Source organism: Schistocerca gregaria, chromosome X, assembly GCF_023897955.1.
Source record: "Schistocerca gregaria isolate iqSchGreg1 chromosome X, iqSchGreg1.2, whole genome shotgun sequence".
NCBI lineage: Eukaryota > Metazoa > Arthropoda > Insecta > Orthoptera > Acrididae > Schistocerca > Schistocerca gregaria.
Window position 1 is genome coordinate 659,307,099 of NC_064931.1, and position 19,811 is coordinate 659,326,909.

A 19,811-nucleotide genomic window follows, 5' to 3' on the forward strand; every position below is an offset into this window, starting at 1 on the left:
GGAAGAAAGACCCAGCAACAATAGGTATTGTTACAGTAAATTGTCGTTGCTATGTTGCAAAAGAACCAGAGCTCCAAGAGCTAATAGAAAGCACTGCAGTTCAAATCGTCATAGGTATGGAAAGCTGGATAATTCGGAAATAAATTCAGAAGAAATTTTTGCAAAGAAACTTGCTGTGTTCAGAAAAGGTAGGTTAAATACGGCTGGTGGTGGACTGTTATTGCTATCAGAAATAGTTTGCTTGTAATGAAATGGAAGTAGATAGTTGCTATTGTGTGTTAACGAGCATTGCGCTCTCATTTAAATATATGGCCGAAAGAGTCAGACTACATGAATTGTGAAACGAACCCTGTCTTCCAGGACCGCGTGCTACGAAGGGCACAGATTCACCACGAGATGAGGAAACTCACAGGCGTCTATTGTCTATTGAGGCCTAAGTGCTGTAGTGTGCGAGTGAGACAGACGAGAACCTACGTCATAGGGAAACCTAGTAGAAGTCGTTTGTGGCCGAGGAGACGTAGCAGTGTTAAATATGGCGGTCCTAAGATCGGCTATAAAGGGAAACATTTACGGAAACTACTTAATTCTGTACTAATGCACGGAATGAAGCCACAGTAATTTTAATCTGTCATCCTCCATAAATTTTCATGGTGATCCCAATAAAACTTGAATATTGATCATATCTATAATAGTTTAGGATTTACTGTCAAAGTGAAATTAACAAGTTTTGTAACAAAGACCAGAATGCTAAAATCTGAAAGTTTTGATCGATCTTAACCATCGACATTTCATATAGAAGCATATAGTTAAAATGAAAAACGTTTTAGATATCAACTCTGTAGCTTTATTTGTTTAAAAAATATAGTAAATTTAAATTATCAGTATTTACACTTAAGCATAAGATCATCTTTACCTCCACACAAATCACATCGAACGATGACAATATGACACCTTATTGAATCATTAGGTAATAGAATATTTGTTGTAAAGTTTAGTCCATAATAGTTACTTTTGTTCTTTATTTATTTATCAGAAGACACATTGGTGCAAGGCTACTGGCCGTGGCATTCGAATCTAAGAAGGAAGTTGTATTGGTTTTATGTAGAAGAATTTAACGTTTATTATGTAATGGATTTTATTGTTACTTTATTTAGAATGTGAAAGTACCGTCCGGGATGGACGAGCGGTTCTAGGCACTACAGTCTAGAACCGCGCGACCACTACGGTCGCAGGTTCTAATCCTGCCTTGGGCATGGATGTGTGAGATGTCCTTAGGTTAGTTAGGTTTAAGTAGTTCTAAGTTCTAAGGGACTGATGACCACAGATGTTAAGTCCCATAGTGCTCAGAGCCATTTCAACCATTTTTAAAAAGTGGTCAAGATATGATTATTTAAATATGTTAAAATGTAAAATAATGTACTATAAGCTGTAGTCAATCAGATGGACGGCTTCAGGAAAGGGAACTGCCCTAATCAGTTGAGCGAGGATATTCGGAAGAGGAAGTGCTGGTGCAGAAGCGAAAGTGGACTGTTTAGTTCGGCTGGAGACACAAAAGGGTTCACTTTGGGTGCAGACGAGAAAGCTGACGGGCGGTCTTTAGGCAGCTAGGAAGTGAAACGACTTAGAAAATTTCGCGCTGTGAGGTATCACTGGACTTAGTCTCTAAGCGGTGAGCAGCCGCGCGCCTGGTGTGAACTCTAACTTTTCCCGTAGATAGCTTGTATTTAGCGATGAGATTATGAACGATGGAACTGTGTCAAATGGATATGCGCTCGAGTGTAACAGTAACTCTAAATACGACCACTTTCGCTATTAGTTTGCTTTCTGAATAAACATTATTCTAATCAATTCGCAACTGTGTGGCATACATCATTTAAGGTTCAAGTGGCTCTGGGCACTATGGGACTTAACTTCTGATGTCATGAGTTCCCTAGAACTTAGAACTACTTAAACCTAACGAACCTAAGGACATCACACACATCCATGCCCGAGGCAGGATTTGAACCCGTGACCGTAGCCGTCGCGCGGTTCCAGACTGTAGCGCCTAGAACCGCTCGGTCACTCGGGCCGGTCATCATTTAAGGGTCGTTAATTTAGTTCCCGATATTATTATTACTGTTGTTATATGTTGTATTAACTCTGTATTTCGCAAACTCGCCATCAGCCAGACAATTTAACCAAAGGGTCACAAGTATCTAATATAGGACGTGTAATGCGAGAGGTGCGGTTCAACCCTTAGACGAGTGAGCCAATACGTTTAGACGAAGAGGAGCCGCATGTGAGCCCGAACATCTCTGAGCTGTTAGCTCGCACTGTGAATTAGTATGGGTAGAGATTATACTTGACAACCTGAATAAATTGATAATTGGTTCCGTTTACCGACCCTCCCGACTCGGATGATACAGTTGCTGCACAGTTCAAAGAAAACATGAGACTCATTGCAAATAGGTACACCACTCATACAATTATACTTGGTTGTCACTTCAATCTTCCCTCGATTTTTGACGAAAATGCTTGTTTAAAGTTGGTAGTAGCCATAAAACATCGTTCGAAATCATTCTGAATGCATTCTCAGAAAATTATTTTTAATAATTAGTTCAGGAACCCATCCGATATGTAAATGGTTGTGAAAACATGCTTGATCTCTTTGCAACAAATAATTCTGAGCCCATCATAGGGAGCATCATGACGGATACAAGGATTAGTGATTACAAGGTTGTTGTAGCGAGAGTAAACACCGCAAAAATCATATAAAAGTTCGGTTGACGTCTTCCTAAGAAACAGTCTCCACTCCTCCCTGTCTAACTGTTTAAGTGTAGAAAGGACGTGAGTTAGTTCAAAGACACACAAAACATATGAGAAAAAAGCGTGCAAAATCTGAAAGAACGTAAAGTCCCCAGACTGGCGAAATATTACAGAAGCTCAAAGTTTGCAATGCGAAACTGTTTTAATAGTTTCCACAACGAAACTGTGTCTCGAAATCTGGCAGAAAGCCCAAAGAGATGCTGGTCGTATGTAAAGTACACCACCGGCAACAATCGATACCCTCATTGCGTGATGACTATGTTAGTGATGACAGTTCCACTAAAGCAGGGTTGTTAAAAAACCGTTTTCCAAAATTCCTTCACGAAAGAAGACGAAGTAAATATTCCTGAATTCGAATCAAGAATAACTGCCAACATGAGTAACTTAGAACTAGATATCCTCGGTGTAGAGATGCACCTTAAATCAATAAATAAAGACAAGGTCTCCGGTCTAGTTTGTATATCAGTCAGGTTCCTTTCAATCTTTTCTGATACAAAAACTCTGTACTTAGCAATCATATACAACCGCTTGCTTGTCGAAAGATCTGTATCTAAACATTGGAAAGTTGCAGGAATCACACTAACACCCAAGAAATGACATAGGAGCAATCCGCTGAATTACATAATGGTTAAAATGGCTCTGAGCACCATGGGACTTAACTGCTGAGGTCATCAGTCCCCTAGAACTTAGAACTACTTAAACCTAACCAACCTAAGGACATCACACACATCCATACCCGAGACAGGATTTGAACCTGCCATCGTAGCTGTCGCGTGGTTCCAGACTGTAGCGCCCAGAACCGCTCGGCCACTCTGGCCGGCGCTAAATTACAAGCCCATACTGCTAGCGTAGATTTGCAGTAGGGCTTTGGAAAATATACTGTGCTTGAACATTGCGGATTACCGCGAGGAAAGCGATTTATTGACAAACACGGACTCAGAAAACATCGTTCTTGTGAAACTGAACTAGCTCTTTACTCTCACGAAGTAATGTGTTCTGTCGACAGGGGATGTCAAATTAATACCATATTTTTAGATTTCCGGAGGAGTATTAACACCATTCCTCTCAAGCGACTTCTAATCTAATTGCTTTCCTACTGACTATCGTCTCTGTTGTGCAACTAGATTCGTGATTTTCTGTCAGAAAGATCACAGTTCGAAAGTAACTGACGTAAAATCACAGAGTAAAACAGAAGTAATATCTGTCGTTCCCCAAGGAAGTCTTATAGGCCCTCTCCTGTTTCTAATCTGCATAAACGATTTAGAATACAAAGTCATCACATGATAAAAAATTGCAAAACGATTTAGACACGTAATTTGTATAGAGCCAAAAGGGGCAATTGTTTGTAAATAATGAAAAATGTGAAGCCATCCACATGAGTACTAAAAAGGAAGCACCCTGTCTTCAGGCCACAAGTGGCCCATAAGGGCCATCCGACCGCCGTGTCAACCTCAGCTGAGTATGCGGATAGGAGGGGCGTGTAGTCAGCAAACAGCTCTCCCGGTCGTTATGATGGTTTTCTTTGACCGGAGCCGCTGCTATTCGGTCGATAGCACTTCAGTTGGCATCACGAGGCTGAGTGCACCCCGAAAACTCGCAGCAGTACATGGCGGCCCGGATGGTCACCCATTCAAGTGCCGGCCAAGCCCGACAGCACTTAACTTCGGTGATCTGACAGGAAACGATGTATCCACTGCGGCAAGGCTGTTGCCATTCAGTACTAAAAGAAATCCACTGAATTTCAGTTATACGTAAATCACACAAATCTAAAGGCTGTAAATTCAGCTAAATACTTAGGGATTGCAATTATGAATAACTTAAATTGGAACCATCACATAGATAATGTTTTGGGGAAAGCAAACCAAAGACTTCGATTTATTGTAGAACACTTAGAAAATGCAACAGGTCTACTAAAGAGACGCTTGTCCGCCCTCGTCTGGAGTATTGGTGTACGGTGCAAGATCCGCATCAGCTTAATCGACGGACGACATCAAAAAAGTTCAAAGAAGGGCAGCTCGTTTTGTATCATTGCGAAATTGGGGAGAGAGTGCCACGGATTGGGGTGTCAATCATTAAAACAAAGGCGTTTCTCGTTATGGCAGGATGTTCTCTTGAAATTTCCATCAATAACTTCGTCCTCATAGTGTGAAAATATTTCGTTGGCGTCCACCTATCTAGGGAGGAATGATCATCATAAGGAAATCAAATCTGGCACGGAAATATTTAAATGTTTTTTTTCCGCCCGCTGTTCGATGAAAGCCGACCGCGTGGCCGAGCGGTTCTAGGCGCTTCAGTCCGGAACGGCGCTGCTGCTCCGGCCGCAGGTTCGAATCCTGCCTCGGGCATGGATGTGTGTGATGTCCTTAGGTTAGTTAATTTTAAGTAGTTCTAAGTCTAGGGGCTGATGACCTCAGATGTTAAGTCCCATAGTGCTTAGAGCCATTTCTTTTGTTCCATGAACCCTCTGCCAGGCACTTAATTGTGCATCGCACATTATAGATGTTCTTTCAGACATGTCCGAGAGAACAGACATCACATATACAACTAAGGCGATACGGCCAATGATCCTTTCAGTGCAGATGCACATCAAGCTCGAATTTTAGCGGGAATCAGCGAATGCCGCGCGTAATGAGGCTAATGGACAGGGCACTGCATCAGTACTGTGTGGTGTAAGCTGAGAATTTGGGTCTGACAAGAGGTTTGCTAGAACGGTTGATGTGGTTCTGGCGGCTATTATGTTTGGATAGCGTAATAGTCAGCGCAATTGCCTATTAAGTAAAAGACCCGAGTTCGAATCCCGCTCCGGTACAAATGTTCACGTTGAGCTATTGAGATATATCAGTGTCTATTGGCAGCTAATGTTTTTAATTTTTTTTGTATCTTTATCTTCTGCTTTCATTGATTTATACAACTAACCGAATGCTTTAGACGTATCTCGTACATGTGTATTTGGTGTGTAGAAAAGAGAGCGATGTTGAACATTTAGAACCAGTTCACATGTTCACGAAGGGTGTTTGCGAAACTCACGTTAGTAGAGCATAAACGCCAGAATCATAAGTTGCAGTTCTCTGTAACACGTCAGTGAAAATTATTCACATTATAGTTCTACGGAACTCTAATCTTACCCATCCTACAATGAAGGGAATGTCTGCAGTTTTATGTCAGTTTTATGTAGCCTTCATGTTCGCATTTACCTCCAGACAATGACGGTTTCTTAAAATACGTATCTACGCTATTAAGCTTTACACTAAACGGATACCAGAAAAGAATCTTAGTGTTTAAACAGTAATTTTTCCTTCTGTGAAGTGTACCTTTATTGCTGAATTATTTTTCGCCGAAACTGAATGTCTTTGTAACTGTTAGTAATAAACGTAACTTCTCTTTATGGACGATAATTCTGACTCAAAGCGATGTTGGGAGTCTGTTCCACGATACCTCATTAGTATTCATAGGTAGTTTTTTCTTTGAAGGCTCTGCAGCTCATGTTCAGACTACAGATGATGATGTGCTACGAAATAATACACAGTCAGAAGTGATTTACAATATTTTCTGCAGTTATATCGTTAGTTCCCTCAAATGCATTGACAGATCACTTACTAATAGGCTGGTAATTTCTGTATGTACTTTAATATGCCAAAAGTTTCGTACTGACAGTGGCACTATTGTACTGAATGACAGTTAATGACCGCTAAGCCTTTCTTCTGTTGTTTCAACTAACGTTTTCTGATGTACTCCTAGAACACGTCATAATGGATGATTCGAATGGGGGAAGGCGCAGCAATTCATATCACCTCCTAGAATAAAATGTCAAGATATTCAAGTTCTGTCTCTTCTAGGTCTTAGCATGTCCACTGAAGCTTACAGCTCATTGTTTTTTGACTGGGTATTTAGTGCTCATAATCATGAATGTAATATAATGAATCAAAAGTTTCCAAGTGAAATGTCGCGTGGCTAGGTCCTCCCGCCGGGTAGACCGTTCGCCGGGTGCAAGTCTTTCGATTTGACGCCACTTCGGCGACTTGCGCGTCGATAGGGATGAAATGATGATGATAACTACACAACACCCAGTCCCTGAATGGAGAAAATCTCCGAGCCAGTAGGGAATTGAACCCGGGCCCTTAGGACTGACATTCTGTAGCACTGACCACTCATCTACCGGGGACGGACAGTTGTCAACTAAAAACAGGCATTTAATGTCCGTCATACATTCATGGCATTTCGTCTTAAAAATCTATGCATAAATGTAAGGTGACAACATGCAGCGGGATAGCATCAGGAAGGATAGAAGGCCACCCTCCACGTTTAATATGGCAAAATCCGATGATTAACGTGTTTACTCCGTGAAGATATTCGATAAATGCCTGGAAAAAGGAGCCAGAATGGTTCGTGTACATCTATATACATACTCATGGTACATCTACATCTATATACATACTCCGCAAGCCAACGTATGGTGTGTGGCGAAGGGTGTTCTGCACCACTAATAGTCAATTCCTTTCCTGTTCCACTCGCGAACAGAGCGAGTGAAAAATGACTCTCTCTGTACCTCCGAACGAGCCCAAATTTCTCTTGTCTTATCTTCGTGGTCCTTATGCGAAATGTATGTCGGCGGCAGTAGAATTGTTCTACAGTCAGCTTAAAATGCCGGTTCTCTACATTTTCTCAACGATTTTGCTCGAAAAGAACGTCGCCTTCCCACCAGTGATTCCTGTTTGAGTTCCTGAAGCACCTCTGTAAGACTTACGTGTTGTTCGAACCTACTGGTGACAAATACAGCAGCCCGCCTCCGAACTTCTTCGGTGTCTTCCTGTAATCAAACACTAGATCAGTACTCAAGAATGGGTCGTACTAGTATCCTATATGCAGTCTCCTTTGCCGGCCGGAGTGGCCGAGCGGTTCTAGGCGCTACAGTCTAGAGCCGCGCGACCGCTACGATCGCAGGTTCGAATCCTGCCTCGGGCATGGATGTGTGTGATGTCCTTAGGTTAGTTAGGTTTAAGTAGTTCTAAGTTCTAGGGGACTGATGACCACCGAAGTTAAGTCCCATAGTGATAGTGCTCAGAGCCATTTGAACCATTTTTTGCAGTCTCCTTTAAGACGAACCACCCTTTCCCAAAGTCCTCCCAATAAACCTAAGTCGACCGTTCGCCTTCCCTACCACAATCCTCAAATGCTCGTTCCATTTCATATCGCTTTACAACGTTACGCCCAGATAGTGTCAAATAAGACACTACTAATGCTGTATCCGAACATTACGGATTTTCTTCCTATTCATCGGCATTAACTTACATTCTTTTATATTTAGAGCTAGGTGCCATTCATTACATCAACTATAAATTTTGTCTGAGTCATTTTGTTTCGTACTACCGTCACTCCACAAATACCATAGTGTACACCACAGCGACATCAGCAAACAGCCGCAGATTGCTGTTCACCTAGTCGGTCAGATCATTTATGAATATATAAAACAATAGCGGTCCTATCACCCTATCCTGGGGCACTCCTGACGATACCCTTGTCACTGATACCAAGGGCGCCCCCAGGGGCTCGGCATTCATTTGCTGGGTACGGGCTTGACGACCCCGGGGTTCCAGAGCTGGTGACTGGTAAGCGCCGCCAGTCCGCTGTCACCGTAAGCTCTGGGCATGCTTCAGCGACCACCGTGCGGCGCAGCGGTGGAACGTTGTGTGTCTCTGACCGCCTGGATCGCAAGGGTGGAATAAACCTCTATAAAAAAAACCTCAATCTCAAGGTGTGCTGCGCGCTGATGCGATGCATGGCTGTTGAGGTGGAACAGTTGTTAGCGGACAACCTCTGGGGAACCTGCCGCACCTCAGTTGTTTAAGGCTTACCTAGGCATACAGGGCTCCGTCTAGGTGGGCTTCTACTTACCTAGCTGCTCGTGGGACCGAGATGGAACCCTCGAACTTTTATTCTTCTCCTACCAGCGGAAAGGGTGGGCCGCTAGTAGTTTCCAACACCCAATCCAACAAGAGGGCTCGTGTAGACAGTCCTCCCAATTCAGTTAGTAGTAACAGAACGCATGCTGCTTCGCAGAATGTGTTTCTTATAGTTAAAGAAAATAGGGAAGTTCTGATAAAGTTACATCATTTTATATACAGAAAGGCTTAGAAGGCATTGCTGGCACTTTAAAATCTGTTAAGCGCTTGCGAAATGGGACCTTGTTGGTTGAAACATCTATCTTCCAACAAGTCAAGAACCTTCAGAAGGCACAATTCCTTGGGGAGTTTGTGATAGAGACTGAATTTCACTACAGCAAAGGTGTTGTGACTTGCAGGGATCTCGTTGACATTCCCCAAGAAGAACTGAAAGCTGAATGGTCCCGGGAAGGCATTGTCGACGTGCAACACGTTATGAAAAGAGTGGATGCCGCTCTCGTGAAGTCAGACTCGTTTATTCTTACTTTTAACAGCACCAGACTACCGGAGCATGTGAAGGCGGGTTTCCTACGTCGCATTGTACGGCCTTATTACCGCAATCCAATGCGGTGTTTTAAATGCCAGCACTTTGGGCACACTACTCTCGGCTGTAGAGGGGAAGCCACTTACGGGAAATGCGGTAAAGCCGCCTATGAGGGAGTTGGTTGCTCCTCTCCTCCAAAGTGTGTCAACTGCTCTGGGGATCACCATGTGTGGAGCAGGGACTGCAGAGTTTTCCTTGAGGAACGAAAGATTCAGGAACTTAAAACCACAAAACGCATCCCGTATGGTGAAGCGAAGAAGATATACAAGTCCATGCAGCCGCCCACGTTAGCTGCCTCCTTTTCTTCCGATCTGAAACAGCCAGTGCTGAAAGCTGTTGCCGCTACACAAACGGAGGTTGCTACTGTCAGCACTAGCACCTGCGTATGTCAATTCACATGTGCTGTTGCAATTCCCCCCCCCCCCCCCCCCCCCGTGCCGTGCGGGATTAGCCGAGCGGTCTAGGGCGCTGCAGTCAAGGACTGTGCGGCTGTTCCCGGCGGAGGTTCGAGTCCTCCCTCGGACATGGGTGTGTGTATTTCTCCTTAGGATAATTTAGGTTAAGCAGTGTGTAAGCTTATGGACTGATGACCTTAGCAGTTAAGTCCTATAACATTTCACACACATTTGAACATTTGCTCACCCCCCGCTCCCCCCAGACTTCAAAAAAGGCTGTGGTGGCTAACATCATTGACGTTCCTGCCCCTCCACAGGTCAAGTCTTGTGCACTGCCCAGAGCTGCTACATCCCCTACCACTTCTGAGGCTGTGGCTCCCTCAGACCAAAATATCAAAACCAAAGGCAAAGGCAAAGACTCGCCCGCTGGAGGAGACTGAAGGTACACAGTCTGATGATGTTGATGTCATTCTCTCTGAGGTCTCTCTCGACTCCTTTTCAGACGCGATTGAGGTTGATGTCAGACTGGGGCAGTCATCTCGCCCCAAAAGTAAGCCTCCGTCTGTTGTGGGCTCCTCTCCCCAGCAGAAAGTCAGGATGAAGGTACTCCCATCCTGATAGACGGCTTCCATTATACAGTCGAACATGAATGGATTCCGGACACATGTGGCGAAACTGAAACTCCTTGTGCAGCAAATCCCCCTGTGCTTGTGTTTACAGGAAACACATTTAAAAACACGTGATGCTCCTGTACTAAGGGGCTATACGTTATATCGCAAGGATGATTTGACTGGGGAAAGGGCCAAAGGCGGGGTCGCTGTGTTTGTCAATAATGGCCACCACTCCCCTGCTCTCCGCCTGGATACTGACCTACAAGGAGTTGCAGATGATATTCATTCACGTTCGAGGTTTACAGTTTGCTCTCTTTATATACCTCCTCTGGATGCAGTGGACTTAGAGGCTCTCACAGATCTTTTTGAACAACTCCCCCAACCATTTCTCCTCCTGGGCGACCTCATTGTCCATCATGTCCTGTGGGGCTCAATTTTGTATTTGCACTCGAGGTCGAGTTTTGGAGAGCCACCTGACATCTCAAGTGTTGTGCACCCTCAACACTGGTACTCTGACTCATTTCTCTGCTGCTACTGGGTCATTTTCAGCCATTGACCTATCTTTCTGCTCTCCATCCCTCACTGACTCTGTTCATTGGGAGGTCATTGACCACCTTCATTCCAGCGATCACTTACCCGTCTGCATTCATCTCCTGGTTGGTGTGTTGCTGCAACAGAGGCCGCCAATATGGATGATTGGCAGGGCTAGCTGGCCGCTGTTCAATCGGTTGGCTGTCTTTGAACACCGTAACAGCGTCCAGGAATGGGTGGATCATTTCACACTTGTGATCCATCATGCTGCTGACCTGTCCATACCAAATTCTTTCGGCCCTCTTAAGCGGCGACCTGTATCTTGGTGGACAGAAGAGTGCCATGCAGTCATTCGGGACAGGCGTGCAGCTCTTCCACGATTTAAATGCCACCCAATAGCAGTCAATCTTACCGGCTTTTGAATCGCGAGAGCCAGGACACACCGTGTCATTAAAGAGAGCAAAAAACGGTGATGGCAAGCGTTGCTGGATCCCATCAACCGTTCCACTTGTTCCGCAAAAGTATGGGAAGCCATCCGGAGGATTTCCGGTACACGCAACCGTTTACCGATTGCAGCAGTGCTGAAACAGGGGTGCCTCCAAACAATGCCCAGAGACATTGCTCAGACGCTGGCCGAGCATTTTGCGCAAACAGCTGCCAATGCAAGCCAGGATCCCGCGTTTTGTCGCTACCGTGCAACTGCAGAGAGGGAAATGTTGGACTTCAGATCCAACGGTTCTGAGGCTAGCAACTCCCCTTTCTCATGTGGGAGCTCGAATCGGCACTGGCTGATACTGCTGACACTGCACCCAGTTACGACCACATCCGGTATTGCATGCTTCGCCATTTGCCAGCGGCGTCCCAGGAAATCTAATATGGCAGACAGGTAACTTCCCCAAATCGTGGAGGGAGGCAATTCTGATCCCTCTGCTCAAACCAGGAAAGGGCCGCAAGTGTCCAAGTAGTTATCGGAGCATCGCCCTAACGAGCTGTATAGGAAAGACACTGAAACGGATGGTTAACCGTCGTTTGGTCTGGTTTTTGGAGACCAGGCAACTTCTTAGCCGCTCTCAGTGTGGATTCCGAAAATTTCGGTCCATGGTCAACAACCTGACCCTCCTAGAGGCAGCTATTCAGCAGGCTTTCCTCCGTCTGCATCACTGTATTGGCGTATTCTTTGATATCAGTAAGGCATATGATACTACTTGGAGACAATGTATTCTTGCACAACTGCATCAATGGGGTTTTCGTGGCCACCTCCCCATTTTCATTCAGTCTTTCCTGTCTCAGCGGTTTTTTCGGACCCGAGTTGGTAACACACTGTCTGATCGATTTGAGCAGGAGAATGGTGTCCCCCTGGACAGTGTTTTAAGTGTTACCCTCTTGACGATAGCAATCAACAGTACAATGTCTATAGTGAGGAATCAAATACAGTGCTCCTTATTTGTGGACGACTTTGCTGTTTTCTGTTCCTCCTCCAGTGCTGCAACAGTGAGCCGTCAGTTGCAACTAACAGTGCGGCGGTTAGAGGAGTGGGTTGCAAAGACGGGTTTTCTGTTTTCTGCCGATATGTGTGTTTGCGTTTATATTAATCGTTCTCGTCGTCTTTTTAATTTGCCTGTCTTGCATATGGGGGACACTATCCTACATTTTAGGGACACGGTGACGTTTCTGGGCCTAATTTTTGACTCCAGGTTGTCATGGCTTGCCACACCTACGAGACTTGAAAGCCAGAATCCTGAACATCCTCAAGTGCCTCAGCCACAGGTCTTGGGGAGCGGACAGGGCGCGTCTCCTCCAGTTTTATGGGGACTTTGTGCGTTCGCGGCTGGACTACGGGTGCACGGTGCATGGGTCAGCGAAGCAGTCTTACTTGAGGATCTTTGACGTTGTCCACCATGCGGGGATTCGACTGGCCACGGGTGCTTATCGGACCAGTCCCATCAGCTCCTACTGGTGCGCCACGCTTGTAAGTTTCTTGCAGCTCCAACCTCGCCTGCTCACCATATTGTTGCTCATCCGCCTCTGGACCGTCTTTTTCCCCACCGTCCCCAGGCTGCGATGTCATTTGGTATGCGTGTAACGTGTGCTGGAGTCCCTCGGTGTGGAGTCTGTACGACCCCAAATACAGGGTTTTAACCGCCTGCCACCCTGGATACTGGAGAGGCCCAGAGTGATTTTAGATTTGGTGCGGTACAGGAGAGATAGCACGCCTGCTTCCGTTTTTAATGAGGTCTTTTTTGACGTTTTATCGGAGCACCACGACGATGGGTCTAAGCAGGGTGACTCTATTGGTTGCTCTGTCGTCTTCCCGGATCGTGTCCTCAAGGTCAGACTGCCTCCCGAATTTACCACCTTTGATGCAGAATTATATGCCATCTTGCAGGCACTGGAGCAGATGAGACTTTCTCCCAGTGTTAGATTTCTCGTCTGTTCAGATTCTTTGAGCGCCCTTTACTCTCTCCAGCGTTTGTACCCAGCAGATAAAGGAACCCATACTATCCACGACGCCCTCCTCCTACTACAGCGACTGGGGAGGGAGGTGTCTTTCTGCAGGGTATCAGGGCACGCGGGAATTCTGGGGAATGAAAGGGCTGATCGAGCAGCCAAGGAGGCGTGTCGTGATCGTCAGGTCTTTCAGTGTGCTATCCGACTGCATGTTCTCACCACGCTGTTGAGGTATAAAGTCCTGTGTCGCTGGGAACATGAGTGGATAGAAGTGACCGACAACAAGCTCCGTGTCGTCGAGGCCACAACTCGGCCGTGGCGTACTTCCTTCCAGCCACGTCGACGGGACGAGGTCCTCCTTACTCGTCTTCGCAGCGGCCACAGCCCTATCACGCATGGATTTTTACTCAGGCGGGAGGACCCTCCAATGTTTGGTGCTTGTGGCGTACAGATCACGGTGCACCACATTTTATTGGACTGCATTTTATTTGCTGACCAGCAGACTGCAACAGATTTGCCCGCGGATCTGAGGTCTATTGTATGCAATGCTCAAACGATTGTGGTTCGCGTTTCAAAGTTCTGTGAATTGTCCCATATTTTTAACAAGATTTTGGGGAGATATTTTTAATGTGTCAACGGGGTGGCGTAAGTGATCAACCAGTCACATTTCCCTGTGCTGTTCTTTTAGCTCTTTTGTGTTTTGTTTTCCTTCTGTTTTAATTTCTTGATTAGCTATATTGCCTCCTCATTGGTTTTAGTGCATGTGAGAGTGTCTGTGCGATAGAGTCATTGTGTGGTCGTTTCTTGTTCATGCGTGTACGACAGTTTCCGTTCTTATCCACATTCGTTTGTTTTAATCGATGTCAGGGCGCTGACAACCTCGCCCTTGGGCGCCCAGAAGATCCCAAACCACACACACACACACACACACACACACACACACACACACGCACGCACACGCACGATACCAAGGGCATCCTTCCTCCTTACATATCTTCATCACGTAGAAGCTTGTTATGGAACAATGACAGTGCCACTACGAAGGCAAGTCAGATGGCCTTCCACTCTAAGCGATTTTGTTATGGTATGTTGCAAAACATTTAATCTCTGCCAAGATCCGTGATCTGGAGATTGCTGTGCTCTCGACGGCTGAAATAGAAAACAATGATGCAGAACTATCATGATATAAGTACTTATATGTCTGATTTTCTGGCAGTTTTTGACATTCAAAAAAATGGTTCAAATGGCTCTGAGCACTGTGGGACTTAACATCTATGGTCATCAGTCCCCTAGAACTTAGAACTACTTAAACCTAACTAACCTAAGGACATCACACAACTCCCAGCCATCACGAGGCAGAGAAAATCCCTGACCCCGACGGGAATCGAACCCGGGAACCCGGGCGTGGGAAGTGAGAACGCTACCGCACGACCACGAGATGCGGTTATTTTGACATTCATTCTTGATATTGTTGAACAGGAGTATATGATTGGAATGTGCTAACATTGGTGTTAGATGTAAGCTTAATAAGATATCCATTGATGCTTTGATATATGTGAATCAGCTAAACAGAAAATTTGAGTCAGAACATCAGATACATGATTCAAATTCCATTCTACCAATTTTGCGAATTTAATAAATTTGTTTCAGATGTTTGTTTTATGATGTGATAAACAATTATTTCAGAGAGTAAATTTAGTGATGGCTTATCTAAAACAATATCTGAACAGTTCTATGAAATCGATGTGTTAGCCAGCTTGCAGGAACACTGTAAGAATGATGTGAGACTATTCATGGACTACTTTCAGATAGTACACTGCAACTATACCACTTACAGGCTTCCCAGTAATTGCATTAACCATGCTGTTTAGCTAGCAGTCTCTATGAACGAGATCTCTTAATCGCTATGAGACATTGGCACTGGCAATGGAGACAGTTAATTGTAATCATAGTAGTGGAATAGATTGTCAGCGTCATAATTTAGTCGTCTATGAAACTAAAGCTGGGCAATTGTTTTATTTTCAAAATGTGGATCGTCTTACTTAGTTCAATTTCAAACATCACTGCAATTCCTTAAAGAGCAACGACAATATGTTGTTAATGATGTGCTGCCAGGTTGGGACGTTCTTTTGTTTCGACATGCAAAGCTTTAACAAAAGTATGGAAAAACCACGAAAAATGCATACTTGAACATATGTGCGGACGCTAGCCAAGACAGCAAATTTCTCTGCTGTATTTAATCACGAACGGCACCTTTGGAATTACCTGAATACACGGCAAGTATCAGTCGTGGTCAGAATAGAAGTCTGTGCAGCTGTGACTGCATTATGTCGGAGGTATGCGGGTTCGAACGTGGCCAAATTGTTGGTTCTCCCACGGTAGGTGCTTCCTAACCAAGATAATCGAAGTATCTGGTGTTTCAAGATGCACCGTATCGAACATTTATATCGCATACAGAGAAAACGGGAAAACACCAACCGCTAAGTCACAACGCCTACGAGTGTATGCGTGTTGACGGTCACTGAAGAGGATTGTGATGAACAATAAGAGTACGACAGCTAGAGGCGTCACAGGAAAACTGAATGTCACACTCGCGAACCCAGTCACCATCAAAGAAACATGAAGGGAGCTGCCTAAGCAGGTAATTGCAGGACCAGCTGTAATTCCAAAACTGCTCATCAGTGATGCAAATGCCCGTAACAGGAAAACGTGGTGCCCAAGCCATAAAACCTGGACTAAAGGCCGATGGAAGAACGTCATTTGGTTGGATGAGCCTTGTTTCACGTTGTTTCCAACTTCTGGCTGAATTTACGTTCCAAGAGTGAAATATGACGGGTGTTTGGCGATGATTTGGACAGCTGTATCGTCGCACTCCATGCGTACCATGGTTACTCTGTAATTCGCCTTACTGCTAAGACTTATTTGACCATTTTGGCTGGTTCACACCGTGGTACAATGTCTGTGCCCCAATGATGGTGATGTGTTCCAAGACAACAAGGCACTTGTTCACACATCTTGCATCGTACAGGACTGGTTTTGTCAGCACGACATTTAACTGTCGCGTCTCCCCTGGCCACCACAGTCAGCAGGTCTCAATATTATTGAGACTTTGTGGTCAACTTTGGAGAGAAGAACGAGTGATCGCTATCCACCTCCATCGTAAGTACTCCAACTTGCTATTATTTTGCAGAAATAATGGTGTAAGATTCCCTTAAAAAACACACACAAGACCTGCATTTATCCATTCCGGTACGATTGGAAGCTGATTTGGATTTCTACACCTATTAGGTATGATAATGTGTAGTCTTTTTGGTGTTTCCGTATTTTTTTACATCCCCTTTAGGTAGCCTATATGTTGTATATCGTCAGGAGTGATCCAGGGGGATGTGATAGGACAGCTATTATTCTCTATATACATAAATGATTTGGCGGAGAGGGCAGGCAGGAATCTGCAGTTGTTTCCTGACGAGCTGTGATGTACCGTGAGGCATCGAAATTAAGTGACTATAGGAAGATACGAGATGACTTAGACAAAATTTCTAGTTGGTATAATAAATGGCGGTTAGCTCTAAATTTAGAAGTAAGTTAATGCCGATGAGAAGAAAAAACAAACCAGTAATGTTCGGATACATCATTAGTAGTGTCCTGGTTGACGCAGTCATGTCGTTTAAATATCTGGACGTAACGCTGCAAAGCGATATGACTACACGCAACTGTTATGGACATGCTTCAGGAACTCAAATGGGAATTTCTGGAGGGAAGGCGACATTCATTTCGAGGAACGCTATTGAGAAAATGAAGAGAACCGTCATTTGAAGCTGACTGCCGAACGATTCTACTGCCGTCAACATACAAGCACGTAAGGATCACGAAGATAAGACACGAGAAATCAGGGCTCATACGGACGCATATAGACAGTCGTTTCTTCCTCCCTCTATTTGCGAGTGGAACAGGAAAGGAAGTGACTAGTAGTGGTAAGGGGTACCCTCCGCCACGCGCCTTGTGGTGGATTGCGGAGTATCCATGTAGATCTTAATCGGTGTGTAGCAAGTAACAACATACTGACTAATTTATTTAGCAACTAACATGACATAGATAATTATCTGTGCTGTTCACCTACCTCCAAGTTTGGCCTGGCGTTGGCGTCTACTCCACAATTCTGTTCCCCCATCTGTGGAAACAAAAGACGCATATATCAGACAAATAAGGGGTGTGAGGCAGGTGCTGCACAGAGACTGCAGCGACAGAGATAATAAAGAAAGATGCCCGTAAATGTATAACGTGACAAAGAGTTACTCTGATTAAAGAGTGAGTCATATTTCAGCAAGTCGAGCGACACGAGTGAACCACCACCCAGTCTCAGTAGGTCTCCTCGGTCTCCAAGTGTTCAGTGTGCTCTGTGTTGCCTCTTATACAGGCGTGTGTAAAAACATAAGGACGATAAATACTATCAAGATGGGGTAATTCTGAGTGTGAGTGAATACCTTGTAAGCTAATAACTCCAACGATTCATCTCACATAGACTGTTTGCACAGCCGCTCGTCTCAGCTCCACTTGGTTTATGGAAATTGCTATTTTCAGACGCCCAAGTGCTATGACGCAGACGACCTTGGTAAAACTGCCCCTGCTTGACTGAGTTTGCTGTTAAATCATGTTCACCCTATATCCACATATACACTATGTAAATCACTGAATTACGGTACTTCCCATTGCACCAGTCATCAAAGATTTTTTCCCCATTCCATTGACGAATGGATCGCGGGAAGAATAACTGTTTAAATGCCTCCGTGCGCGCTGTAATTAATCTTATCGGAACCATCTCTACGCGAGTGATACGTAGCGTGTTGCAATGGATTCCCTGAGTCATAATTTACAGCTAGTTTTTGTAAATTTTTTAAGCAGGCTTTCTCGGAATAGTTTACGTCTATCTTCAAGATTCTGCCAGATCAGTTCCTTCAGAATCTTTGTGAAACTCTCCCACTGGTCAGAAAAAACCTGTCGCCATTTGTGCTGCCCTTCTCTGTATTCGTATGATATCCCCTGTTGTTCCTGTGTGGTTTGGGCGCCACATACTTGAGCACTATTCTAGGATGAATTGTAGGAGTGATTTGTAAGCAATCTCCTCTGTAGACAGAATACACGGAAGTTTGCCACCTGCTACAACTGAAGCTATAGGATCATTCCATTTCATATCTCTACAAAGTGTTACACCCAGGTATTTGTATTAGTTAACAGATTCCAGCTGTGAGCCGTTGATATTACAGTCACACAAATCTACGATTTTTCATTTCGTCATTTCCTTAAATCGATTAAGACAGTTTTTGAGATCTTCCCTTTTAAAAGACACAATCGAGTTCCTTCCTCGTCCTTCCCAATTGTAGCTTCAGTTTATCCTCTAATGATCTCGCAGTCTTTCTTTTTCACCCAACATTTCCCATTCAGTACAAGTGTCTCACGATAGTTAAAAGACCGCAATTCATCAGTTTGCGTGTAATCGGGTGGACTGTACTGGTACGCCATAAAATCGTCATTCATCAAAGCCCGTTGGTCTCCTTGAATGTGATGAATAATTTACATCGAAACGGTCCTACTTTAAACGAGAAAATTATTTTCTGAGGTGATTTCTCCTAGGCAGTCACCGCTTACATGGCACTATCGTTTGGAGCTGTCTCCACTGCCTGCAATGATTTATTAAATCGAAAGAGAACGAAGTGTCAAACTTGGCAATAATCCTCATAACCCTCAAATGTGGAACATTCAATAAGTCACTGCAAGAACGATTTAGAACCTGTAAGTCAGATCATCAGTACCAATAAGTGAGCCTTGCGTAATTTTTACTTTTGTAGAACAGTTTAGATAAGGAAATATTTAATTTCTGGGTGGACTGCAAATTGAACCAACTGTGGTACAAAAATTAAAACTTTGCTCGTTGTCAAGTAGAGCTTAACCTACAAGTTAGATCAGCGAGCCATTTGTATTTTTTTATGCGTGATAGAACAATTAGAAGTGGAAACATTTAATGTCGTGATCAATTGTGCCTTACACCAAATGTAGTACAAAGACCGAACTTTGCTCGCCGCCAAGCACAGCTTGACTTGTAAGTTGATCAGTAGTGCCTCATGTATTTTGATAAGTAGTAGAGACAATGTGGATGTGGAAGTATTTTATTTGGATGCCCATTGTCTCTTGCAGCCAGTGTGATAAAAAGATCAAACTTTGCTCATTGACAAATGCAGCTTAACCTCTAAGTCAAATTAGTAATGGCTCATGCACTTAAATAAAAACAAATTACTGATAATTTAGATGTGGAAATATTTAATATGGGCGGGGGGAGTACATTGCGTCTTGCAGTACAAAGATCGAAATTTTCTCTTTGCCAAGTGGAATGCTCAGGAACAATGCAGCTTAACCTCTAAGTCAAATCAGTAGTGGCTCATGCACTTAGATAAAAACAAATTACTGATAATTTAGATGTGAAAATATTTAATGTGGGCGGTGGGAGTACATTGCGTCTTGCAGTACAAAGATCGAAATTTTC

At 44.3% G+C, this 19,811-nt stretch overlaps 1 protein-coding gene across 1 annotated transcript in view; it reads right to left on the reverse strand.

Annotated features, from left to right (window-relative positions):
• LOC126299163 (solute carrier family 28 member 3-like) overlaps positions 1-19,811 on the reverse strand; it is a 407,308-nt gene that overhangs the window by 292,003 nt on the left and 95,494 nt on the right. Inside the window, exon 2 of the mRNA XM_049990926.1 lies at positions 17,394-17,444. Coding sequence (XP_049846883.1) covers positions 17,394-17,444 — 51 coding nt within the window. The remainder of the gene's footprint in view (positions 1-17,393; positions 17,445-19,811) is intronic.